General features: G+C 51.5%; 1 protein-coding gene across 1 annotated transcript in view; it reads right to left on the bottom strand.

Moving 5' to 3' along the window:
• The window catches only part of LOC116525408 (coiled-coil domain-containing protein 57-like), a 32,433-nt gene extending 5,959 nt beyond the window's left edge, over nt 1-26,474 (bottom strand). Inside the window, exons 1-4 of the mRNA XM_032241173.1 lie at nt 26,469-26,474; nt 26,231-26,383; nt 20,598-20,702; nt 19,830-20,046 (exon numbers count right to left, since the gene is read on the bottom strand). Of these exons, the coding sequence (XP_032097064.1) occupies nt 19,830-20,046; nt 20,598-20,702; nt 26,231-26,383; nt 26,469-26,474 (481 nt within the window). The remainder of the gene's footprint in view (nt 1-19,829; nt 20,047-20,597; nt 20,703-26,230; nt 26,384-26,468) is intronic.
• Nucleotides 26,475-27,576: the final 1,102 nt, after the last annotated feature.

Below are 27,576 nucleotides of genomic sequence, written 5' to 3'. Positions count from 1 at the left end.
GAAAACGGGCTCCTCTGTGGACAGCCGGGCCCCTCAGGAAGGAGGTTCAACCCTGGTCACGGACCGGGCATAAAATTCGCACATTAGAGCAGGGTCCGTGGAAAGCCTAAAACAACAGCGTGAGTTTCAGGGAGAGATCTCTCTTGCTTGTGTTGACACGGGCGGTATCACATTGTCACTGGTTCTCAGTTCTAAACTAAAACAAACAGAGTGGAGTGTGTCATGGTGTCCAAGATATGCATGGTAGGATTTTCATTCACAAAATATCTCGTTACAAGAGCTAAACGGAAATCCCTTCTGCTGTCCTTCCAAGTCACATAGCAAACGCCTCGGTTCCCAGCAGTCAGCATCAGTTCTGGAGGAGGCGGTGACTGTGAGCGTGACCCACTGGGCTAATTTGTCCTGAAATTCAGTTGGGACACCTACAGTTTCCTAATTCTATGACCAGAGCGTGAAGCGTTTCACTGAAGATCTCCGTCTCCAGGAGCAGTCCCGGAAAGAACACAGCCTCGCTTTCTCCAAGAGAAAGACAGGTGACCCAGGGTGGGGCCGGGGCGGGGCGGCGTGCCTCTGTGAAGCCAGTGCACACTCACTCCTGAAGCCGAGACTCTGCTTCCTTTAGGACAGAATGAAGTTCTTGGAGGAGGCCGATGAAGGCAGAATATGGATAAGGTCAAACTTACACAGAAGTCCTCCTACATCTTCATATCAAAACACGTTAAACATAAACCTCCAAATGCCTACAGGGATCCAGGCACAGGGCTTCCTAAACAGGCGGGATACGCAGCCTTGTTCTGTATGAGGACCCACACAGAAAGTCTTGGGGGAGTCACTGAAGGAAGGGGGGCAGCAAGGCGCATGGAAATGAAACCGGACGGCAGGGCTGAGGTGGCGCTGAGGGGAGAGTGTGGCTCAGACACCTGTGAGGCATGAGGTTCTGTGAGCCCGGGGTGGGCTGGCAGAGGTTACCACGGACAGAATTAGAACGTGCAGCTTGTAAAACAGCAGAGGAAAACCTGATTTCTCCAGTGTAAGACAAGAATGCAGGAAAACGGAACAAATGTTAAGTAAATAATACGGAAATTAAGTCACAGTAGACAAGCATTCAATGGATATTTATAGATGAGTAAACTGACTAATGAAAAACAAATTCTTAGACTGAATTTAAAAAAAAATCAAGATCTAACAATAAAAGAACCACTTAAAACAAAAAGTAAAAATTAAAATATAAAATAGAATTAGGCAGAAAATGTCGTAAAAGGCAAAGAACTCTGGTTTTATTTTGAGACAGAGTCTCGCTCTGTCGCCCAGGCTGGAGTGCTGCGGCACAATCTCAGCTCCCTGCAACATCCACCGCAAGGGTTCAAGGGATTCTCCTGCCTCAGCCTCCCGAGTAGCTGAGATTATAGGATTACAGGTATGCACCACCACACCCAGCCAGAATTTTTGTATTTTTAGTAAAGATGAGATTTCACCACGTTGGCCTAGCTGGTCTGGAACTCCTGACCTCAGTGATCCGCCTGCCTCAGTCTCCTAAAGTGCTGGGATTACAGGGATGAGCCACCACGCCCAGCCAGAACTCTGTATTTTAAAAGGTACAACTTGAGGTGCAGAAAAAAGAAAAAAAATAAAAATAAAAGGTACAACTTCCAAACATGTCAAGTAATGACAGAGAGAGCCTCAGGGAAGAGGTAACTTAGAGGAAGGTTCTAAATCACCCATGTTCCTCAACACAAACAAATCCGGGCACTCCTGGCAAAAACTCATCAATCAGCAGGAGGCTCAGGAGGTCCAACCCTGCAGACAGATGACGCAGTTTCTTTTTTGGCAAACACAGACCATGCCTAGAATCCAATCATATCAGGCCACAGAGCAAGGCTCAATTTACTCCTAACATATTGCAATGAAATTCGAAACCAACATCAAAAACCCCCTCACCCTGCTTCTGCTTCAAAATTGTAAAACCTGCTACTGAATGGTCTTGGGTTATAAAGAAACTCATAAAATGAATGATTTATAACTGAAATTACAAATTTCAGTTTTGTAGGGTGCAGCGGAAACATACTACCTTAACTGTGCTCATCAGGTAACACCAACAGTTACAACGGCTCTGGCCGGTCGAAGTGGCTCACGCCTGTAACACCAGCACTTCGCGAGGTCGAGGAGTTTGAGACCAGCCCGGATAACATGGCGAGACTCTGTCTCTACAAAAACATTTGAAAATTAGCTGGGCATAGTGGCACATGCCTGCAGTCCCAGCTGCTCAGGAGGCAGAAGCAGGAGGACTGACTGAGCCTGGCAGGTTGAGGCTACAGTGAGAGCTGTGTTCACACCACTGCACTCCAGCCTGGGCAACAGAGTGAGGCCCTGTTCCTCCAACAAAAAAATTAAACATAAGGTTTAGATGAGCTAAATCTCCAATGTGAGAAGTTGGAAAGAAAGCAAGAGAATAGACTCAAGGAAACAAGAAATAAGGAAATAATAATTTACAAGGTTCCGTGAAATAGAAACTCCAAGGAAACATAGTATAGGTCAACAGAACCAAACGATTGAAAAAACTGAGATTAACCTTTATCAATATGATCAAGAAAAACAAAGAGGGCGGGGTGCGGTGGCTCACGCCTGTAATCCAAGCACTTTGGGAGGCCAAAGCGGGCGGATCACCGGAGGTCAGGAGTTTGGGACCAGCCTGAGCAACATGCAAAACCCTATCTCTACAAAGCATATACAAATTAGCTGGGTGTGGTGGTGGGTGCCTGTAATCCCAGCTACTCCAGAGGCTGAGGCAGGAGAATCGCCTGAACTCGGGAGGTGGAGGTTACAGTGAGCCAAGATAGGGCCACTGTAGTCCAAACTGGGTGACGGAGTGAGACTCCATCTCAAGAAACAAAACAGGCACGGTAGCTCACGCCTGTAATCCCAGCACTGAACATCCACAGTGATCACCAGGCACCCGTCACCCCGGCTGCAGCTTGAGCATGTCACAGCCCGGTGAGAACTCTGGGAGCTGCTCACCACATGCTCCTTTCTCCTGTCTGGCTTTGTGGAGTGTTCTACTACATAGGTGCGGCCGGCCCTCAGTCCAGACTCGGGAGAACCCCGTTTTCTCCCATACAGGTGCGGCCGGCCCTCAGTCCAGACTCGGGAGAACCCCGTTTTCTCCCATACAGGTGCGGCCGGCCCTCAGTCCAGACTCGGGAGAACCCCGTTTTCTCCCATACAGGTATGGCCGGCCCTCAGTCCAGACTTGGGAGAACCCTGTTTTCTCCTACACAGGTACGACTGGACCTCAGTCCAGACTTAGGACCCCATGCAGATTTCTGGAGCTCTCTTCTGCAGTCTCCTCCTTGCTGGATTCTGCCCTGAAATGCTGGCTCCTTCCGTCTCCCCGGGCTCCAGTGCAGTCTCAGCTCAGTGAGGGTGCTCCACTCTGCTCAGCCCCTGCTCCCCTGCACCAGCAGCCCAGAAACGGCTTTCAGGGCCCCAGGGCTCGCCTCGCTGGTCCCCCTTCCCACAAGCGTGGCAGCCTTGTCCGGGTCACAGTTCTGTTCGACCAACTGTCCTACGTCTGCAAACGGTTCTTTCATCTACTCTGTCCAGTTTTCTGGTTGTTTATGGAGGAGCATTAAAGTCTGATCCTTCAAGGTATAAGGGTGGAAATTAAAAAAAAAAAAGATAAGAAAAAAAGAAAACAAGAAACGAACAACAACAAAAAGTCTGATCCTCACAACCACAGCCACGCCAGAGACATAAGTGCCGGCCAGCGTGTGGCCCTAGAACGAATACTCTCACAAGTAAGCTGATTTGGTTATTTCTTAATGTATTTACTTTGTTCTAAAAGTTACTTCAACACAAATGACTTTCCTAAGTGGCAGTCACGGTTTCGTCGTTACAATTCCGAGAACAGAGCTAACAAACATCCACTTGACCACCCATTTCTCAGAAAGTTCTGAGGCTGCCTGTCCTTCTTCAGAAGCTGCAGGTTGTGACAGTCAGTGAGGGCAGGAGGCTGGGGTCATCCGTGCCATTCAGGACACCCCCATGCTCCCTCCGTGGCCAGAGCACTAGTTCTTGGATTCCTGGAGCTGCAGTGACAAGGTGCTGTGGGGCTGTGCACCCAGCCTCATCAACTGTCACCAGTGTGACCTGCTCTCTCAGGCTCAGCTTGTCCTGATTACAGCAATGGGACTAGGAGGATGGGGGCAGGTGTTGAGAAACAAGAGAGGAAGGTCCTTTCCTTCCCAGACAGCAGGACCGCCCTGACCCCACCGCAGGGCTACTGTGACAGTGGCCAGTGAGGCACGTGCTGCGTTGTTTTTGCACACTGAGGGGCTGACTCCATTTCGCTGCCCCCTTGCATTCCTGGAGCCCATGTGCACCTTACCAAGCTCACCTCCTGGTTCCTGTCTGGGTGAGGGGCCCTATGCCAGGCTGGGCTCGGGGTTCACAACTGTCATCTCAGAGCTTTCACTTGAGCCAGGGTATTCAAGAGCAGCCTGGGTGACATAGTGAGACCTCGTCTCTACAAAAAAAAAAAAAAAAAAGTAAAAAGATTAGCCAGGCATGGTGATGTGCACCTGTAGTTGAGGCTACTCAGGTGGCCAAGGCAGGAGCATCGCTTGAGCCTGGGAAGTTGAAGCCACAGATTGCACCACTGCACTCTGGGCTGGGCAAAAGTGAGAATAAAGAAGAGAACAAACGGGAGGCCCACGGCCACCCCACCGCCCGGCAGCGTGGTCTTGCAGGCCTCTCTTGGGCTGTCCATCTCCCTTGGCCACAGGGAGCCCGATGTCCATCTCCTAGTGCAGGTTACCTGGGCCCTGAGGCGTTCTCTTGTCAGTACACGCAGTGAGGCCACAGATGGAAGAACAGACTGTAATGTTCCCTGTGTGTTTACAGAGGAGCTGTAGACTGTTCTTCACTGTCCCCGTCGGGTGCGATTTTTGCCTTTTCTCACCATGTCACAGGGAGCTCCTTACCCACTCACAGCGGGGACATCCCAACCTGCTCTCCTGAGCAAAAGCCCTGGGTGTCACAGAAGCAGTGCCTGTGGAGGTGGGGGCCGGAGGCAGCACGGGGTCTTCTGGCTGCGGTGGGGGGAGGGCGGTGGCCTGAGATGAGCGCCACTGAGGCCAAATGCTCCGGGCACGTTCACATGTCTTCAGAGCCCAGCTGGTCCTGCAGAGGCCAAGCACACTGAAATGCCATTCCGGAGTTCCACCATTCTTTCTGGAAAGGCCCAGAATAGTCTCAGCTCAAAAGCATAGGATGCCAGGTGGGGGGGGGTGTGTCCTAGGTGCCCACTGGCTCCTGGATGCAGAGACTGGCAGCCGCTGCAGGGCCACCATGACTAGGTGGACAGTGGCTGGTGCTCGAGTGTCCTGATCTTCTGTCTTCTCAGACACGACGTGCGGGAGTGGAGAAGCACTCACCTGCAGCCAGCCACCCCATCCCCAGGTGTGGTCCCACTGGAACCCCCCAAACCTCTAAAATTGTAAACACGACTCAGCTGGAGGGTCAGAAGCCTGCCATGATTTGGCCCACACCTTGTTTGGATTTACTTAGTTGCTGATGTTTACAAAGGAAACACTTTCTATATAAAAAGAACAGGACTTCCAGCCTCTCTGGGAAACATGGGAAAACAGGCTTGTTGGCCCCACACTGCCATGGAGGGTGGCCCTGGGGTGGCATTGACACGGCCTCAGGATATCAAGCCCGCCCGCAGGGCCACCACGTCCCCACCCTATAAGGCTGGCAGTCGCCCTGTGCACAGGTGCCTGGGACCTCTGCAGAGACGGCTCTGGCCTGGATTGGATCCAGGGCTTGCATTCAGACCCTGACTCCACCAGCGGCCGCTGTGTGGCTTTGCACTTGGCCCGCATGCGAGCAAAGAGCCCCAGTCTGCAGCGCCCACTGGGGCCTGAGCAGGGCACAGGCACACCCGCCCGTGTGATCTCCGGCGGAGGCCCTGCCAGCCTTCGGGCTGTCTAGCAAGAGGAGACTGCTTTTGTCCTGCTCTCCCTCTGGATATTTAGATGAGAAAAGCCCAGCTACAAGGTGTCTTCAACACACAGAACTGCCCAGAAATGCTCTAATTCTATAAACGGTTTTTTAAAAAGGGCGGGGCGAGGTGGCTCATGCCTATAATCCTAGCACTTTGGGAGGTTGAGGTGGGCGGATCATGAGGTCAAGAGATCGAGACCATCCTGGCCAACATGGTGAAACTCCGTCTCTACTTAAAATACAAAAGTTAGCTGGGCGTGGTGGGCACCTGTAGTCCCAGCTACTCGAGAGGCTGAGGCAGGAGAACTGCTTGAGCCCAGGAGGCGGAGGTTGCAGTGAGCCGAGATCGCACCACTGCAGTCCAGCCTGGCGCCTGGCGACGGAACGAGACTGTCTCAAACAACAGCAACGACAACGCCTGTAATCCCAGCACTTTGGGAGGCCGAGGCGGGTGGATCACGAGGTCAGGAGATCGAGACCATCCTAGCTAACCTGGCGAAACCCCGTCTCGACTAAAAATACAAAAAATTAGCCGGGCGTGCTGGCACATGCCGGTAGTCCCAGCTACTCGGGAGGCTGAACCAGGTGAATCACTTTAACCTGGGAAGCGGAGGTTGCAGTGAGCCAAGACTGTGCCACTGCACTTCAGCCTGGATGACAGAGCAGACTCCATCTCAAACAAAACAAAACAAAGCGAAAACTGAGTTAGCAGTTAACAGGATTATTTAACCTTAATATACATTTTTTTTCTTTTTAAGACGGGGTTTCACCATGTTGGTCAGGCTGGTCTTGAACTCCCGACCTCAGGTGATTCACCCGCCTTGGCCTCCAAAGTGCTTGGATTACAGGCGTGAGCCACCACGCCCGGCTTAATATACATTTTATGGACCAGGCATGGTGGCTCATGCCTGTAAATAATCTAGCACTTAGGGAAGCTGACATGGGAGGACTGCTTGAACCCAGGAGTTCAGGACTATCTTGGGCAACATAGTAACACCCTGTCCCTACAAAAGACATTTTTTTAAATCAGCTGGGCATAGTGGCTTACACCTCTGGTCCCAGCTACCCAGGAGGCTGAGGCAGAAGGATCACTTGAACCTGGGAGGTGGAGGCTGCAGTGAGCTGAGATCACACCACTGCACTCCAGTCTAGGCGACAGAGGGAGACTCTGTCTCAAAAAATATATATATTGGCCAGGCGTAGTGGCTCACGCTGTAATCCAAGCACTTTGGAGGCCAAGGCGGGTGGATCACCTGAGGTTGGTAGTTCAAGACCAGCCTAACCAACATGGTGAAACCCCATCTTTAAAAAAATGTATACACACACACACACACACACACACACACACACACACACACTTATGCAACTTTTTTTTTTAAAGAAAACATCTCAAAATCTGTGGAGAAACTAATATAATTTTCAAAAGAACAAATATTTTAAAGAAAAAGAGCCAGCATTAACACGGGGGCCCCTTTAAAGTGGTAACGCTTTTTGCTCCTAAACCATCCTCTGCAGCTTGAGGGTGGGACAGGGAATGAGGGTGGGAGGGAGGGGAGCCTCCCCCCAGAACAAAATCACTCACCACCTACCCACCCAGAGGGTGCATGGCAGGGAGCGTCTCTGACTCCCCCCAGGGCAGTCCAGGGGCTGTCACTGTCAATGCTAGCTCAGGGCCCACTGAGCCCCGGCCCCAGTGAGGCCCCACGTGGCAGCCCCACCCCCTTCCCCTGTGCACATCTTCCCCACCCCCACAGGCACAGCTGCATTCCTCAGAAGCTCCCGCCCAGCATCTCCTCTGACCCCAGGACAACCGTGACCCTCCCCCTGCTCTGATAAGAGGAGTCCCTTCCAGAACTCCAGCGTGTAGAGTGAGTGCTGGGCCTTGGGACCCTCAGCTAAGGGTTCTGTGGCAGTGTGGCCCTGGGCCTCAGTTTCTGCATTCTGTAGTAGCTGTAGAGCATTAGCCTAAATACCCGAGTACAGGTGAAATACCAGGTACAGTGTCTGGCACTTGGTAAGCACGCAACAAAGATTCCAGGAAAACAAACAGAACCATTCGGATTGCATGTGTCTGTACAACAGGCGACAGCTCTACCTCTGGCCTCCAGTCCCGGTCCCCCCAGAGCAGGGCCCTCTCCAAAAATCTCCTGCTCCCTTGGAGTCTCTGACTTTCTGAAGTCACAACGAACACCTACTGTTTTGCTGCCAGCTTTCCTAGTCCCCTTTGAAAAGGACAAAAATGTCAACAACATATAAACCACACATAAGATGGCCAATTGACAGGAAAAATGAGATTTATTTATTTATTTATTTTTGAGACGGAATCTTGCTCTGTCTCCCAGGCTGGAGTACAATGGCGTGATCTCAGCTCACTGTGATCTCTGCCTCCCAGGTACAAGCGATTCTCCTGCCTCAGCCTCCCAAGTAGCTGGGATTTCAGGCGTGCACTACCACGCCCAGCTAATTTCACATTTTTAGTAGAGATGGGGTCTCACCATGCTGGCCAGACTGGTCTAGAACTCCTGATCTCAGGATTTGCCCGCCTTGGCCTCCCAAAGTGCTAGGATTACAGGCATGAACCACCCCGCTCTGCCAACTGACAGGAAATATATGACCAATCTCATCCATTATTTAAAAATGGCAAATTGGGCCAGGTGCAACGGTTCACGCCTGTAATCCCAGCACTTTGGGAGGCCAAGGTGGATCACCTGAGCCCAGGAGTTCGAGACCAGCCTGGGCTAACAGGGAGAAACCCCATCTCTACAAATAAAAAATAAAAACATTAGCCAGGCTGGTGGCACATGCTTATAGTCCCAGCTACTCAGGAGGCGAAGGTGAGAGGATCACTTGAGCCTGGGAGGCAGAGTCTGCAGGGAGCTGAGACTGCACCACTGCACTCCAGCCTGGGCAACAGAGTGAGATCCTGTCAGCAACAGTAACAACAACACGGCAAATTAGGCCGGGTGCTCACTCCTGTAATCCCAGCACTTTGGGAGGCTGAAGTGGGAGGATTGTGTGAGCCCGGGAGTTCAAGACCAGCCTGGGCAACATGGCAAGATCCTGTCTACAAAATGTAAAAAATTATCCAGGTGTGGTGGTGCATGCCAGTGGTCCCAGCTACTCAGAAGGCTCAGGAAGCAGAACGGCTTGAGCTTGGGATGTCGAGACTTTAGTGAGCCGTGATTGTGCCACTGCACTCCAGCCTGGGCAACATACAGAGGGAGACCTTGTCTCAAAAAAAATAAAGTAAGGCTGGGCACAGTGGCTCATGCCTGTTATCCCAGCACTTTGGGAGGCCAAGGTGGGAGGATCACTTGAGGTCAGGAGTTCAAGATCAGCCTGCCAAAATGGTGAAACTCTGTCTCTACTAAAAATACAAAAATTAGCTAGGTGTGGTGGCGGGCGCCTGTAATCCCCGCTACTCAGGAGGCTGAGGCAGGAGGATCGCTTGAACCCGGGAGGCAGAGGTTGCAGTGAGCCAAGATTGTGCCACTGCACTCCAGCCATGGCAACAGAGTGAGACTCCATCTCAAAAGAAAGAAAGAAAATGGACTAAGAAAAAAGGCAAATTAAAACCAGTAATGAAGTATCAGTTTTGACTTATCAGATGGGCCACACACACACACACACACACACAAAACCCAAAAGGCTGGGCATGCTGGCTCATGCCTGTAATCTCAGCACTTTGGGGGGCCGAGGTGGGTGGATCACGAGGTCAGGAGTTTGAGACCAGCCTGGCTAACATGGTGAATGAAACCAGTCTTTACTAAAGATAAAATAAATTAGCCAGGTGTGGTGGTGTGTGCCTGTAGTCCCAACTACTGTGGAGGCTGAGGCAGGAGAATTGCTTGAACCAGGAGACGGAGGTTACAGTGGGCCAAGATTGTGCCATTACACTCCAGCCTGGGCGACAAACAAGACTCCCTCTGGGGCGGGGGTGGGGAACCCAAACCATTTGCTAAATTCACAAGTACTGAGTGAGGGAAGGTACCTCACACCTGCAGCCAGGAGCAGGAGTCAGGCCAGCGCCCCGGGGCAATTGGGTAACAGCACTCAGAACTCAAACTCCCCTACCTTTGACCCAGCTATTTCTCTGATAGATACTGATCTAACAGCAGCCTCCACAAGCATGCAGGGCACATGCACAGGACGTTCACTGTCTTAAGAGCTAAAAACGACAGGACGTCCAAGTGTCCAAAATAACAAAGGGAGGTGAGCTGATGCAGTGGCTCACAAAACTACCGGAAAGATCTGTCAGCTCGTGTGTACTGACACAGAAAAATACTGCAGACATACAGAAAAAAGCAAGCTGCCCACCTAATATGCAACTGAAAAGAAAAGAAGATAAACACGTGTATTTAAAAACCACTTCTGTCCTTACAGTGCGGCTGGCAAGTCTGGAAGGGTGCCGCGGACTGGGCAGGAGGAAGGGAAGAGGGAGAAGGAACGTACCGCTGTGGTGTTTCATCAGCGCAGGCTGCCCCACGCACCCGGAGATGGGGTTTGGAGCACCCGTTGCCCCAGCGTGGTGTTCTGGAACTTGTGGTGCTTAGCTGCTCACACATGCGGCACAGACTCTTGGGTGGCTGGTCCCTGTACCAGCTCCTGAAAGGACATGTGGGGTGCTTGATGCACACCCATAAGGTGCCTTCCAGGAAGGAGGAGGCAGGTCTGCCACAGGGGGTTGACTTCAGAAGTAGGTACTTCTTGGTGGGGGGGTGTGAGGTCAGACATCTGACTGGGTGCTTTTCTGGAACTGCCTTAGGGAGGGCTGCGTCCTCACTGGGTGCCACTCACTCTTTATGTATGGCTGACTCCTATCATGCTGCTGAAGACTGTCTTTCCGGTTTGATTATTTTTCAGGTAAAAACACTCACTACCTTGGAAATCCATGATTTCTTCATTCATATCTAAGGTTAGCCCTCTTCCGGCCATTTGTAAATACTCCATTCTACTTATGCGTATTTTTGTGGGTTGCCTTGGAGCCCCTCCCTCGGCCTGGAATGCTTGGCAGTGTGTGGTCCCCGTGAGAGGAATCGGAGAGGAGTGAGCTGTGTTCCCACCCTGCCAATTGTTGAATGGTTCTTTCTTTTCCTGGCTCCTGGAGAACAACCACATTCTTATCTAACAGGCTCCACTGAAGGGAGGGTGGAGGGGGATGGGGGGCAGGAGTGGTGAGAAATTATGTCTGTATTTTGATTAGAATGACACTACAGATGACTTAACTCTGGAGAAAACTGCTGCCTTTATATATTTAATACTTCTATCTAGAAGTATCTATTTTTTCAAGCCTCACATTTTTTTTTGGCTAATGCGTGGTGGTTTCCCTAGTTTATCAAACTTTTCCTGAGATTCCTGGATTTGGGAGACTTGGGGTCTCCCATGTCCCCATTCCTTCCAGTTATCTCCCTGTACATGGAGGGGACAGGAATCACGGGCCATGCCCCTGCCTTCAGAGACATTCTGAAGCAGACAGATGGAATCAAGATTGGGAAGAAAAATGGCATGGCCTGGGGGCTGGTGCAGGGAGGAAGGAAGCTGGATAGGGGACAGGGCTCCTGTGCAGGCTTTAAGGAGGCAGGGGGTGGGCAAACAAGGAGGGTGCCCGCAGGTGCTGTCGGGCCTGCAGGTGGGGTGCCCACAGGTGCACAGAGGTGTGGGTGCCCACAAGTGCTCCAGAGTCTACAGGTGGGGTGCCCACAGGTGCACAGGGGGTGCCCACAGGCATACAGGGTTGGGGTGCCCGCAGGTGCTGCTGGATCCACAGATGGGATGCCCACAGGTGCACAGGGTTGGGGTACCCGCAGGTGCACAGGGTTGGGGTGCCTGCAGGTGCTGCTGGATCTGCAGATGGGGTGCCCGCAAGTGCACAGGGGTGGAGGTCGCCCACAGATGCATGGGGTGGGGGTGCCCGCAAGTGCACAGGGGTGGGGATCACCCACAGGTGCAGGCAGGCTGGAGCTGGAGTGCAGGTGGCTGGGGGAAGAAGGGAGGCAGATGAGGTTGGATGTGCTGAGCCCAATCAGTCTGTGCAGGAGAACTGTCTGAGGCTGTCATAAAAACGCAGGTGAGAGAGGAGGCTAGCCTTGGAGGTAGGACCTCCAAAGAACTGCATCCAGGGTGTGTGGGGAAGCCCCAACTCCAGGCAGCTGTTCAGGCCTCAGAGGCTGGGCTGTGGCCATGCCCTGGGACGGGGTGTGACTGCTGGGTCTGGACAGGTCAGCAAAGAAGGGGTGTGCACAGAGCCTGAGCAGGAGGGTGGCTCGGGTCCTGTCTCAGGCCGAAGAGGAGTGCGGCTGTTCAGCACAGCTGTGTGACGTCATGGCTAAACACCACGTCCTACAATAGTGGTTCATGTCATTAATTTAGATGCCACTAAATTGTTAACTGTTTCAGTATCATATTATTATCATTATCATTATTACTGTGCAGAGACAAGGTCTCGTTATGTTGCTCAGGTTGGTCTTGAACTCCTGGGCTCAAGTGATCCGCCCACCTCAGCCTCCCAAAGTGCTGTGTTTACAGGCTGAGCCACTGTGTCTGGCAACGTTATTACCTGAAACTCTGCTCATGAAGGTGCAGTGCTCACACTCTGTTACCCACAGTGCACCGAATATGTCTAAAAAAGAGGCGGAAACTTCCTCTCCATGTCTAGAATGGAGCCTGCAGACTGCTTGTCAGGGAGTGACTCTGGAGCTGAGCTCCGTCCTGGTGTCAGTGTGTAGTTCTCCTGTCTCGGCCTCCCAAGTAGCTGGGACTACAGGTGTGTGCCACCTCGCCCCGCTTTTTTGTATTTTAGTAGAGTCGGGGTTTTACTGTGTTAGCCAGGATGGTCTCGATCTCTGACCTTGTGGTCCGTCCACCTCAGCCTCCCAAAGCGCTGGGATTACAGGTGTGAGCCACCGAAAGTACACTGGCAAAGGAAAGTATCCTTACCCGAAGTAAAAATATCAGACAGATAACTCAGTTAAGCGCACTCAAATATTCAAAACACAAGGAAAGCATCAAGACACTTTGCAGATCATCGCAACAACCCAACTGCATTAAGCACCTACCTCTTTCCCTAAATCTTTCACAGGGTGAATCAAAAGCCCCACAGACTTAAGCTGAAATGTATCTTTCTTGCTTGCTTTTTAATTGCAAAATTGCTGCTAAGAAATACCAGTCATTGCCAGGCATGGTGGCTCCCGCCTGTAATCCCAGCTACTCAGGAGTCTGGGACAGGAGGATTGCTGAGGCCAGGAGTTCCAGCCCAGTCTGTGCAACATAGTGAGACCCTGTCTCTAAAATAAATAATAAAGAAGGAATAGATACCAGCTATCGCATCTCGGCCTAGGCAGGCAGGGGCACGCGGGGCCTGCATCTGGCCACCTCCTCCACCTGCAGAGGCCCTCAGTGCTTCCCCAGCTTTCCTGCAAGAGGCCCCAGTGCCACTGGGCTGCAGGCAGCAGGCTCTCAGGGAGGTGGCGTCACTCATGGGGCTCAGAGACTAAGACTCTGGTAAGATAGTCTCCTGAAGCCAGGTCACAGGGAGGCAACATGGCCTCCACAGCCAGGAATGGACAGAGGGTCTGATGAGGGCTCTGGGCAGCTTCTTCCTCTCTGATTAAAAGAAAAAGCAGGAGAGAGAGGCCCTCCACTTTTTGGCCTTCTGAGGGGATGTTGGGAGCATCTGTAGCCATTGCAGAGCCATTAGGATAAAAGAGAATTCCAGAGGGGCCACCTGAGGCCTGTTTACCTGGGACTGCCGGCTCCGATGAGCTCCTGTGCCTCGGTCAGCGCGTCCTGCCATGGCTCCCCGCCACTGCCCCCATGCAGGCCCCCTGCTGAGACCGTTTGGGTGCTCGGGATACAGACCCTTGGTTCTCTCCTTATTCTAGCAAAGCGTGTCATCTTCCACAGTTACCATGAGGAGATAAAGGCTGGGAAGCTCCAGTTCACGTCGCTTTCATATTCTGCCCTGTGACTTGCAGCTAAAAGCATCTTAACTCAACTACACCAGCCCCACCTTCCCTCCCGGGCCACCGGCGTGCTCAGCCTTAGTGGATGTGTGCTGCCAGGTCAGGAATGCTCCTTCCTGCAGCACAGCCTCCGCCCAGGTGACTCCTGCAGTCACCAGCTTCCTGCTTTCACGGAGAGCGTAGTGGCCGTCTTCACTCTGTCAGGTCTGCTTCCTGAGGCGCCAACCCACCATTTTACAACCTACTTCCTCAAGCCTTCTACACCACTCCCTCCTCCTTCAGAGCCTGTGGTCTCCCACCACCAGGCCAGCTGCTGGGGCCAGGGCCAGCCTCCCTGGGGCTTGTGCACTCCCTCGTGGCAGAGGCTGCCCCGGCTGCTGCTGCAGACCCTTTCCAAGGGCATCTGTCAAGCAAGCAGCTCAGAAGTCGGAGCGAGCATCTCCCTCAGGCCCAGGGCAGGTGCTTGTAGAGCACTCTAGGACTCGGTCCCCAGGCCTGGGTTCCTCAGCTCAGACTCACGCCCAGTGCACCTGCAGCCACTGCCTGCCCAGCCACCTGCTATGTGGACAGAGCCCTTGGTCTCCGACCCAGAAGCCTCCTGTCTCCTGCCGGGCTTTGTCAGCTTGCAGGCAGGGCAAGTGCAGAGCGCTGGCTATCATCAACCTCCTGGCTTTGGAGGCCACCTCTGCCTCTGTCCTGTCAAAAGCCAACCCTGTACACAGGCACCGAGCCCCATCGCCTGCCTCCTCCAGGAATTCTCTCCCGAGTCATCCCACTTTCCCACTGCCTACTGGCAGGGTTTACAAAGCAGCTTGTGAGCCTCCCCTCTTGACTCCACATCTTCCCCAAATACGAGCTCTTTTCACTGCTGCTTTTCTGAGCAAAGTTTCTTGGATACATTGTCCATCCCATTCTCTCCTCCTAGGAAGGACTGAATTGACAATTCCACCACTCCACTGAGACCACACTTAAGACTACCAGTGACCTTCACCTTGCTTCTCTGTCCTGACCTAACTGGACCGACTTGCAGCATTCCACTGTGCAATTTGACTATTCTTTCCCTCGTTATAATTTTTTTTTTTGAGAAGGAGTTTCACTCTTGTTACCCAGGCTGGAGTGCAATGGCGCGATCTCGGCTTACCGCAACCTCCGCCTCCTGGGTTCAGGCAATTCTCCTGCCTCAGCCTCCCGAGTAGCTGGGATTACAGGCACATGCCACCATGCCCAGCTAATTTTTTGCATTTTTAGTAGAGACGGGGTTTCACCATGTTGACCAGGATGGTCTCGATCTCCCGACCTCGTGATCCACCCACATTGGCCTCTCAAAGTGCTGGGATTACAGGTATGAGCCACCGCGCCCGGCCCCTATAATTTTTTTTGTAGAGACAGGGTCTTGCTCTCACCCAGGCTGGAGTGCAGTGTTCAATCACAGCTCACTGCAGCCTATAACTCCTCCTGCCACAGTCTCGCAAAGTGCTGGGATTACAGGTGTCAGCCACCTCACCCAGCCCTTTTTTTTTTGTCTTTTTGAGACAATGCCTCACTAAATTGCCCAGGCTGGTCTGGAGCCCCTGGGTTCAAGTGATACTCCCACTTTAGCCTCCCAAAGTGCTGCAATTATAGGTGTGAGCCACCGTGCCTGGCCTAGAGCAATCTTAATGTCAGACAAAATTGGTTTTTTGGTGAAACACAACATGAAGGGTTATAGGGATCTTATATGCTGGTAATGGGAGGAAAAGATCAAGAATGCAAAAAAACTAAACCTATATGCACCTAACAACGCACCTCAAACACATAAAACAACAGTTGACAAAAACAGATAAGTCGATAATCATAGTTTAAGAACTGATATTTCCCTCTCAGAAGAATTAACATCAGGGTAATTTAATTCTCTGACCAGAATGTAAAAATGTTAGAAATCCGTAACAGACAAAAAAAAAAAAAAAAATTCCACGAATGCAGAAACTTAAGGAAAAATTCCATGTAAGTGAAAGCAAAATGAGTTGAATTGTAAGTCCTACAAGGGAAAGATGAGGGACACACGAGGATGTTGAGATTTACGAGACAGGGTTAAAGCAAAGCAGCGCTTGGAGGAAGACGCATTTCTTTGGCTGCACTGACCAGGAAACAAGACAGATTTCAGACCTGAAGAAGGCATCACGAAGTTAGCATTCCTCCACTACCAACCAAAAGCAAAAAAAAAAAAGATAAAGGCAAAAATGCAAACTTCATTTTCATTAAAACTAAGAGCTAGAAATGGGGGGGGGACTCCCAAAGGCCACAGGAATTGAGCAAGAGCTGTGTGAAGGGCACACAGAGATGCCTGTTACAGACGCCAGCAAGCGAGGGCGAGGGCATTTCTCAAGGTGAGGGTCACGCCCTGAGGGTCGGACCTAATTCCTTGTTTCTGAAGCAGGAACATGGGCTGGCAGCGAGTGCTTCCCTGGCCTTGTTTAGTTCCTGGAAGAGGGGAGAGGGAGTGAACCAGGAACAGAACAGGCCTTATTTGTAAAATGCAGGATCTTTAGGAAAAGGAAGAGGGAAGCTGTACTGTGTGAAAACCCTGATAGGCACAGACTTGTATTTAAAGCTAAAATCAACAACGAAACTCTGCTGGATTGGAAAATAGCTCTGGCTTCATTTTCCATATAAACTTTTTCAAATAGCTAGTCAAGTAAAAATTCACCTGTTTTAAAGATGAGGCTGTGCACAGTGGCTCATGCCTGTAATCCCAGCGCTTCGGGAGGGTAAGGTGAGAGGATCACTTGAGCCCAGGAGTTTGAGACCAGCCTGGGCAGCATAGCGAGACCTTGTCTCTACAAAAAACTAAAAACATCTTAGCTGAGCGTGGTGGCATGTGCCTGTGGTCCCTGCTACTTGGGAGGCTGAGGTGGGAGGACTGCTTGAGCCTCGAGGTCGAGGCTGCAGAGAGCTGAGATCGCGGCACCACACTTCAGCCTGGGTGACAGAGTGAGACACTGCCTCTAAAAAGATAAATTAAAAAAAAAAGATGAGGGGGGAACCAAGAAACAAAAGTGCTCCAAGAGGAAAGTAGAAAGGAAACGAGCAAACGAAAGAGCACGAGCTGTCTCCAGGAGAACTTCCCACAGTTGATGAAAATTCCAACGAAACGTTTTGCTGTGAGTTAAAAACTCAAGGAGGCAGTGCCCTAAGAATCCTAAGCACAAAGGAGAGCTACGGAGTGCGGGTGGGAGGGCCAGGAAGACATCAGGACGCGGCTGCGTGGAAGACAGAGGTAAACACATCACAGCCCTGAGCACACGGGGAACAGAAGCCTGTGGCGCAAGCCCATTCTTTCCTAAGGCAGAAGGGAAGCTGCGCCAATCCTAAGAACACTTACAATGGCATTTGTGAGGAGGGGCTGGAGTACCAGGCTCAGACAAGCTGAGTCTAAAAATTATGGTGGCCGTGCCTGCAATCCCAGCACTTTGGGAGGCTGAGACGGGAGGATCGCTTGAGACCAGAAATTTGAGATCAGCCTGGGCAACACAGGGAGACCCCATCTCTATGAGTTTTTTTTGAGGCAGAGTCTCATTCCATCACCCAGACCAGAGTGCGATGGTGCAATCTCAGCTCCCTGCAACCTCTACCTCCCAGGTTCAAGCGATTCTCATGCCTCAGCCTCCCAAGTAGCTGGGATTACAGGCACACACCACCAGGCCCAGCAAAGTTTTGTATTTTTGGTAGAGACAAGGTTTCTCCATGTTGGCCAGGCTGGTCTTAAATTCCTGACCTCAACTGATCTACCTGCCTCAGCCTCCCAAAGTGCTGGGATTACAGGCATGAGCCACCATGCCCAGCCTTTTCTCTGCTAAATTTAAAAAGAAAGAAAAAATGAAATATAAATACAATACAAGAAAATTCTGAGAGAGAAGGGTAAAGAGGAGACCCTACATCAGCCAGACATGCAAAGGGACCAGGAAGTGATACTGATTCAGACCCAACGGGACTGCCTGTGAACACACTGAGAGAGCAGCTGAACGAATAGTCCAGATACAGCCCCGAATAGTCCAGATACAGCCCCAACTGCACATGGAACATTTAGCATCATAACAAGGCAGCAGTTCGAATAATCCGGAAAGCATGAGCCACCGAAAGCTGGGGTTGGGGCATCTCCGGAGCCATCAGGGGTTAATAAGAAGTGGTTCTGGCTGGGCATGGTGGCTCACGCTTGCAATCTCAGCACTTTGGGGGGCTGAGGCACACCTGAGGTCAGCAGTTCAAGACCAGCCTGGCCAACATGGGGAAACCCCATCTCTACTAAAAGTACAAAAATTATCTGGGTGTGGTGGTGGGTACCTGCAATCCCAGCTAGTCGGGAGGCTGAGGCGAGAAAATCACTGGAACCCAGGAGGTGGAGGTCGCAGTGAGCTAAGATGGCACTACTTCACCCCAGCCTGGGCAAAAAGAGTGAAACTTCACCTCAAAAAAAACCAAACCAAACAAAACAAAACAAAAAACCAGAAGTGGTTCCTACTTTGTAACATACACCATGATAAATTCTAAAAGGATCACAGGGTTAATCACACAAAAATGAAAGCAGAGCAGAATCAGAAGAAACAAGAGAATAAGCCTGGGGTAGCCAAAGATGTCATAAAACCCAGAAAAGATAAAAAACAAGAACACTAAATGACATAAAAATAAAAATATGACCATAAAAAAACACCGTAAGAAAAATTTAAAAACATGAAGAACTGGGAGAAAACATTTGAACTGTCGCCACAGAAAAGGTCTCATTTGTATTACGTGTAATGAGCTGCTACAGATCAGTGAGACAGACAACAACCCTATGTACAAACGGGCAAAGAACTGAAGAACAGGAAAAAGTGTCTCGAAACCCACGTGAAGATGCACAAGCTCCCGACAGAAGCGCTCACTCCAACCCCGCGGGCACCAGGAAAGTTCCGTCTGCCACAGGTGACTCTCCTCATTCACTGCTGCTGGGAGCAGCCACTGGGCGGGCAGCGGAGGCTGAGACGCCGTCCGCCACGTGGCGTGCACGCGGTCCTGACTAGACGAGCCCCCGTGGGCACCCACACGCGGATTTTCACACACGCTCTGCGGCATGTGTGCAAGGCCGCCACTCTAACATTATTTGTAATAGCCTAAAAGGCACACGAAGGAAAGAATGGTTAAATGAATGACGGAAGGTCTAAGGTAGGAAGGGAACGCCCTCTAAACAGGAACACAGGACGGACCCGTGTTCCCCGATCGCATCGCACGGCCCATGTCTCCAGCCGCCTCAAAGCAGCGTCTTCTCTCCACGCTTCTCACTACATCATGGTCCCATGCAGTCTCCCCAAGGTACACCCTTCAGATAGATTTTCCTGAAAACTTCCTGAGACCGCCAGCAGGCGCTGCCACTGTAACCCACTGAGTTTGCCAGGCCTGTGACTTAAGTACAGAGAAGAGTCTCAGGGCATCGTCATCCGCGCAGCAGGGCAGGACGGGATGAGGATGTGACTAACGCTTGTCTGGCCCGAGAGGCTGAGCACCACTGGGGTTGGCCTGGCTCTCCCCTGGGAACAGGGCCGTCTAAAGTGCACCAACACCTGCACGTCTCACCTGGGTTCCATTCCCAGTCAGGTACGCAGTGTGCACGCGGGTGTACGGGGCTGCGTTATGAGGCACGGTTTCTGCCCTTCAGGGCTTTGCACCAACACCCGGGAAACCGTCAGGTGCTGAATGAGAGGTAAGGAGCCTCCACACATTACTCAGCCAAAGTGCAGGGATTTCAGGGTGTGGGAAGCAGGCAGGCGCTGACTCTGCACATGCCCCTCGGAGAGGGTGGCCCCCCCCCCTGCTACCAGCCACGGGCAGCTCCTGGGGAGGGCAGTCTCCTACCTGGAGCTGAGTCACCATGGGAGGTGAGGCCAGAGGGGCTGGATCCCAGGTCTAGCAACCTCCACGTGTCCTGGAGGGTGCCGCTGGCAAAGGAGGAGGAGCTGTGCGAGTGGTGAACGAGCTCTTCAGGGTGCTCCTGAGCCTGGGGTGGATTTGGAGACCGGGCTTCTTTCTGCTGGGGTGATTGACAGGTCACCGTGTGAACGCTGTGTTGTGTCTAGAAAAGACATCGTCTTGAAAGTCACTCCTCTCCAACCCAGAAGCCACAGGGCTCCCCCAAGCCACTCCCCTGGAGTGTGAGGAGACAGTGGGCCTGGCTCAAAGGCCCAGGCAGACGCTCCCAGGACCACCCAGGAGAGGCAGCTGCAGATAGTGGTGCATCCGGAGTGAGTCCCAGCGCTGGGAACCCTGAGTGTGGGCAGTGCCTAAATCTCAGTGCTTGTCTGAACACTTAGACAACACAAGTCTAGAGCAGAGGCTGCCCTGCTGCGATGGGCAGGGGCTGAAATGCAGGGCAGATGTACTGAGGGGCACAGAAAGAAAGGGCCAGCATGGGCCCCATGCGCTTAAGGGGCCCCGGGCCCTCCCAACACCTTTACCACCCTCATGGGACCACCCAGCAAGCTCTCTGCAGCTCACCTGGCCATTGTGAACAGGCCTTGGTGACAACGCAAAGGCCCCTCTGAGAGGCCCAGAGCGCCCAGTCCCCGGCTTCCCTGCCGGCCACACCCCACAGCGCCACACCTGGACGGGCACTGCCGTTCTCACCTTCCGGCCTCGCAGGGCGTTGTGTCCGCCGCCCACCTGTGCTGAGCCGGGCCGCTGCTTCCCTGGGTGTCTGGAAGGACATTCATCCTCTGCGCTCTTGGTGTCCTGCCGTGGGGAGTTAAATGAGAGGACTCCGGCATTCACGTCACTGATGGTGAATGTCAGTGACTTTTCCCACGAGACTGGAAAGAAATGGCTTCCCACATTTCTGGTATTAGTCTCACGTCATCTGGTCACAACCCAGACCGAAGGGACCTGTTCCCCAGACAGGATAAGTGGAGCAGGCTTCCCCAATCACTCATTCCCAGGAGCCTCCTCAACAAGGCCAGGGCAGCCTTCACGCTTGCCTGGGGTGAGAGCCCCCAGCCCAGGGTGGCATTAATGGTTCCCGGTGCCAAGACCTGGCTGATCCTGCTTCTTCAGCCCATCACTGGTACCTCTGCCTGCCCCACGCCTGACGCCTCCCTCCTCCTGGTGGGAAGACTGTGGAAAGGAAGCCAAAAGGGAATACTAGGGAGCAGTGCCTAAGAACACAGAAAGGGAACGTGGAAGAAAACAGAAAGGAAAATTCAAAGCAGTGAGACCTGGATGGAGCCATGGGCAGTGGATGGCCCTCAGGAGGCCGTGGAACCAGCCCAGCTCTGCCCCTTCCCAGCACACCACGAGTGCAGAGCTGAGCTCAGCCCACGTTCACCGATGTTTGCCTGTTCGCCGAGGAACGTACACGCATGAGGTCTATTTAAGGTTGCTGGTGCCAGTGAACAGGGCACTGCCTGGTGCTCGCTGCCCCCAGGGCTTCGCCCTGGTGCTTTCTCATCAGACTCTTTGCCTATTTTCACAGGGTTATCTTTTTTTTTTTTTTTTTAAGACGAGGTCAGGCTGGTCTTGAACTCCCGACCTCAGGTGATCCACCCCCCTTGGCCTCCAAAGTGCTTGGATTGCAGGCGTGAGCCATCGTGCCCGGCCTGTCTTTTTTTTTTTGAGACGGCGTCTTGCTCTGTCGCCGAGGCTGGGGCACAGTGACACAGTCTCGGCTCACTGCAACCTCGACCCCCTGGGGTTCAAGCGATTCTCCTGCCTCAGCCTCTGAGTAGCTGGGATTACAGGCACCCGCCACCACGCCCGGGTAATTTTTGTATTTTTAGTAGAGACAGGGTTTCACCATGGTGGCCAGGCTGGTCTCGAACTCCTGACCTCGTGATCTGCCCGCCTCAGCCTCCCAAAGGGCTGGGATTATAGGCGTGAGCCACCGCGCCCATGGAGTTCTTTCTGTATTTGTTTCCTATTTCTTCTCATATGGCACCATTTACTATTAGAAATAAAGAGGAATGCCTTGGGAAGCTGAGGCACTTGAGCCCAGAGTTCTAGGCTACAGTGAGCCTGGATCACACTACTGCACTCCAGCCCTGGCAATAGAGCAAGACTATGTCTCAAATAAAAAATTAGGCTGGGCACAGTAGCTCACACCTGTAATCCCAGCACTTGGGAAGGCTGAGGTGGAAGAACCCCTTGAGTCCAGGAGTTCAGTATCAGCCTGAGCAACACAGGGAAACCCCTATGTACAAAAATTTTTTTAAATTAGACAAGTGCCGGGCACGGTGGCTCACACCTGTAATCCCAGCACTTTGGGAGGCTAAGATGAGTGGATCACAAGGTCAAGAGTTCCAGACCAGCCTGGCCAATATGGTGAAATCCCAACGCTACTAAAAATACAAAAGTTAGCTGGGTGTGGTGGCACGTGCCTGTAGTTCCAGCTGCTCAGGAGGCTGAGGCAGGAGAATTGCTTGAACCTGGGAGGTGGAGGTTGCAGTGAGCCGAGATCCTGCCATTGCATTCCAATCTGGGTGACAGAGCGAGACTCCGTCTCAAAAAAAAAAAAAAATTGGACAAGTGTGGTGGCACACACCTGTGGTCCCAGCTACCAGGGAAGCTGAGGTGGGAGGATAATATGAGCCAGGGAGGTTGAGGCTGCAGTAAGCTGTGATGGCACCATGGCACTCCAGCCTGGGCGGCAGAGAGAGACCCTGTCTCAAAAAATTTGTTTTTCTTTGAGACAAAGTTTCACTCTTGCTGCCCAAGCTGGAGTACAATGGTGTGATCTTGGCTCACTGCAACCTCCACTTCCCAGCTTCAAGCGATTCTCCTGCCTCAGTCTCCTAAGTAGCTGGGATTACAGGCGTGTGTTAACATGCCCAGCTAATTTCTTGTATTTTTAGTAGAGATGAGGTTTCACCATATTAGCCAGGCTGGTCTTGAACTCCTGACCTCAGGTGATCCGCCCGCCTTGGCCTCACGAAGTGCTGGGATTACCGGCGTGAGCCACTGCACCTGGCCCACATTTTTTTTTTTTTTTTTTTTGAGATGGAGTTTCGCTCGTTACCCAGGCTGGAGTGCAATGGCGCGATCTCGGCTCACCGCAACCTCCGCCTCCTGGGTTCAGGCAATTCTCCTGCCTCAGCCTCCTGAGTAGCTGGGATTACAGGCACATGCCACCATGCCCAGCTAATTTTTTGTATTTTTAGTAGAGACAGGGTTTCACCATGTTGACCTGGATGGTCTCGATCTCTTGACCTCGTGATCCACCCGCCTCGGCCTCCCAAAGTGCTGGGATTATAGGCTTGAGCCACCGCGCCCAGCCCCACATTTTTTTAAAAGAAAAATAAATTGGCCAGGCGAGGTGGCTCCAAAAAAATGTGGGCCAGGTGTGGTGGCTCAGGCCTGTAATCCTAGCATTTTGAGAAGCTGAGGTGGGTAGATCACTTGAGGTCAGGAATTCAAAGCCAGCCTGGGCAACATGGCAAAATCCTCTCTCTACAAAAAAATACAAAAAATAAGGCTGGGAAAAATGGCTCAAGCCTATAATCCCAGCACTTTGGGAGGCCAAGGCGGGCAGATCACCTGAGGTCAGGAGTTTCAGACCAGCCTGGGTGGGTGTGGTGGTGGGTGCCTGTAATTCCAACTACTTGGGAGGCTGAGGTTGAAGAATTGCTTGAGCCCTGGAGCAGAGGTTGCAGTGAGCTGAGATCACACCACTGCACTCCAGCCTGGGCAACAGAGTAAGGCTGTCTCCAAAACAAGAGCTATTTCATGAGATGTAATGAACATGATAGTTTTATAGTCTGACAGAGGTTAATAAGGTTTAATAAAGTATTTAGTAAACTGGAGAAAAGTCGAGGTCTAAACAGCAATGTACACAACGCAGAACAGGCAAGATCTACTCAAGCTGTAGGAAGTGTGATTCAGGCAGGTGTCAGCCAACAGTCCTGCCACATCCAGCCAAACACCTTTTTCTATACAGCCTATGAGCTAAAAATAGCTTTTCACTTTTTTTTTAATGGAGTCTTGCTCTGTCACCAGGCTGGAGAGCAGTGGTACGATCTCAGCTCACTGCAGCCTCCCCTGCCAGGTTCAAGTGATTCTCCTCCCTCAGCCTCCTGAGCAGCTGGGACTACAGGCACACGCCACCACATCTGGCTGATTTTTGTACTTTGGTAGAGATGGGGTTTCACCGTGTTGGCCAAGCTGGTCTTGAACTCCTGACCTCCAGTGATCTACCTGTCTTGGCCTCCCAAAGTGCTGGGATTATGGTGTGAGCCACCACACCCGGCCTTTGTTTTAAATTTTATATATTTGAGACAGGATCTTACTCTATCATCCAGGCTGGAGTGCAGTGGCGCCATGGCAGCTCACTATAGCCTCGAACTCCTGGGCTCAAAAGATCCTCCCACCTCATCCTCCCCTGGAGCTGAAACTACAGGCACACACCACACCTGGCTAATTTTGTAATTTTTTTTTTTTTTTTTTGAGGCAGAGTTTTGCTCTCGCCAGGCTAGAGTGCAGTGGCATAATCTCAGCTCACTGCAGCCTCTGCATCCCGGGTTCAAGCAATTCCCCTGCCTCAACCACCTGAGTAGCTGGGATTACAGGCACGTACCACCATGCCTGGCTAATGTTTTTGTAGTTTTGTAGAGACGGGGTTTCACCATGTTGGCCAGGATGGCCTCCATCTCCTGACCTCGTGATCCACTTGCCTTGGGGGATTACAGGCATGAGCCCCTGCGCCCGGCCTAATTTTTAAATTATTTTTCTTGAAACAGAGTTTTGCTCTGTCACCAGGCTGGAGTGCAGTGGCACGATCTCAGGTCACTGCAACCTCCGCCTCCTAGGTGCAAGTGATTCTCCTGCCTCAGCCTCCCGAGTAGCTAGGACTATAGGAGTATGCTTCCACGCCCAGCTAATTTTTTGTATTTTAGTAGAGACAGGGTTTCACCATGTTGGCCAAGATGGTCTCCATCTCCTGACCTCATGATTCACCTGCCTCGGCCTCCCAAAGTGCTGGATTACAAGTGTGAGCCACCGCACCCAGCCGTAATTTTTTTGTAGAGAAAAGGTCTTGCTATGTTGCCCAGGTGTCTCTGGCTCTTTATGAGAAAAGTGTGCCAAAGGCTGAACTAAAGCTACATTGTCAACATGGATCTAAGCCAAAACATAACATGAAGCACATGTGCAGAAAGGCATCTACAGTTGGAGGTGACTTATGTGGATTTTCAAATAAATCCAATAAGGAAAAAAAAATCCAATATGGAACTAATGAGGGGCTGGGTCCAGTGGCTCATGCCTATAATCCCAGCACTTTGGGAGGCCAAGGCAGACAGATCACTTGAGGTCAGGAGTTCGAGGCCAGCCTGGCCTACATGGGGAAACCCTGTCTCTACTAAAAATACAAAAATTAGCCAGGAGTGGTGGCGGGCATCTGTACTCCCAACTACTTGGGAGGCTGAGGCAAGAGAATCATTTGAACCTGGGAGGTGGAGGTTGCAGTAAGCTGAGATTGTGCCACTGCACTTCAGTCATGGGTGACAGAGCAAGATTCCATCTCAATAAATAAATAAAAAAGAAAGAACAGCCAAGAAAATTTTGTAAAGGAACAGATACAAGGTCAAGCTTGCTCTAACAGATATTAAAATATGTTACAAAGCCACAGTATTCAAAGAAGTATAGTACCAGTTTAGGAACAGACAACTCATTGAAACTGTGTAGAAAACCCCAAAATAAATGCAGAAGCTGAATTTCTCAAGGCTGCAGTATCAGACAGATCCACAGTCTACAAAACACTGCCTGACTTTTCAAAACTCTGTCTCAGAACACAAACAACAAACAAAAAAACAGCAGAGGCTGGGTGCGGTGGCTCACACCTGTAATCACAGCACTTTGGGAGGCCAAGGTGGGCAGATCACTTGAGGTCAGGAGTTTGAGGCCAGCCTGCCCAACATGGCAACCCCCGCCTCTACTAGAAATACAAAAATTAGCCAGGTGTGGTGGCACATTCCTATAATCCCAGCTACTTGGGAGGCTGAGGCAGGGGAATTCCTTTAACCCAGGAGGCCGAGGTTGCAGTGAGCCAAGATCGTACCACTGCACTGCAGCCTGGGCAACAGAGCAAGACTTTGTCAACAAAACAAAACCAAACCAGCAGAAAACACATTGAAATGTTACTGGTAACTATGTTTGGATGCTGAAAATTGGAGGCTTCTTATATTGTGTTTATTGTATTTTGAAGTTTATGTAATTAAAACACAACACAATTAGGGAAATGTTTTTTAAAATGCATTTCTTAGATGAAGGGATGTTACCTGAGCTGTAAAATGGGGCCGCACCTGTCCCAAAGGGGGGCCGTGATCCAGAGGCTTCCTGGGCTCCTCGCCTGGCTTCCGGACCTCGGGGGCTGGGGGGAGGGTGTGGTGCAGCGGCCGCCCTGGGAATGGGATGGGGACAGGGCTTGTTCTCTGCACGCATCACTTCTGGATTCCTCATGTGCTGCGGGCAAATACTCAGAAAGAACAGCATGTTCCTTTTTGAAACCAAAGTAACTTCCATTTCATAGATAATGTGGGGAGGGCGGACAGTGGTGAACTGTGACACACAGCACTTTGGCAGAGTTCTTGCACACACAGTGCCATGCCCCTGCCACACGCAGTGCTTGCCCTCCTCACAGGAGCGGCAGTGAGCACATTCCATAACAGATGCACAGAGATGCCCTTTCTGTGGCAGGCACACATAAGAAACAAAAGCTTGCCAGGCGCGGCGGCTCACGTCTGTAATCCCAGCGCTTTGGGATGTCAGGAGTTCAAGATCAGCCTGGCCAACATGGTGAAATCCTGTCTCTACTAAAAATGTAAAAATTAGCCAGGTGTGGTGGTGTGCACCTATAGCCCCAGGTACTTGGGAGGCTGAGGCAGGAGAATTGCTTGAACCCGAGAGGCAGGGGTTGCAGTGAGCCGAGATCGCACCACTGCACTCCAGCCTGGGTGACTCTATCTCAAAAAGCAAACAAACAAACCAAAAAAAGCAAAAGCTTAAGTATACCAATTAAAACTGAGGGTTCTACTCAAAGCTTCCGCGTGCTAGCTTACTTAGAAATGACCCCGCATCAAACGAGACTCTTTCATCAATTCCATTCGTGTAATGTTACCTAAGATTTGCTCCTTCTCTAAACACACATCAGAAGACACAATTACTGAAATAACGTTTCCCAGAAGAACACATCAGTTTGGTTAACTAAACTCATTGAGGATTCCAACAAGGTTTTTGGAGGGCGTTTATAACGGTTGATATTTCACATACTGGAAATTGAAACAGGAAATTTTTTTTTTTTTTTTTGAGACGGAGTTTTGCTCTTGTTACCCAGGCTGGAGTGCAATGGGTGCGATCTCGGCTCACCGCAATCTCCGTCTGCTGGGTTCAAGCAATTCGCCTGCCTCAGCCTCCTGAGTAGGTGGGACTACAGGCGTGCACCACCATGCCCAGCTAATTTTTTTTGCGTATTTTCAGTAGAGACAGGGTTTCACCATGTTGACCAGTATGGTCTCGATATCATGACCTCGTGATCCACCCGCCTTGGCCTCCCACAGTGCTGGGATTATAGGCGTGAGCCACCGCGCCCGGCCCAGAAAATTCTTAAAGTGTTTTTATTAATTAA

Source organism: Sapajus apella, unplaced genomic scaffold, assembly GCF_009761245.1.
Source record: "Sapajus apella isolate SASKATOON/1434 unplaced genomic scaffold, GSC_monkey_1.0 scaffold48, whole genome shotgun sequence".
Taxonomy (NCBI): Eukaryota; Metazoa; Chordata; class Mammalia; order Primates; family Cebidae; genus Sapajus; species Sapajus apella.
The sequence above is the reverse complement of the archived record's forward strand: the minus strand, read 5'-3'. Positions and strand labels throughout refer to the sequence as shown.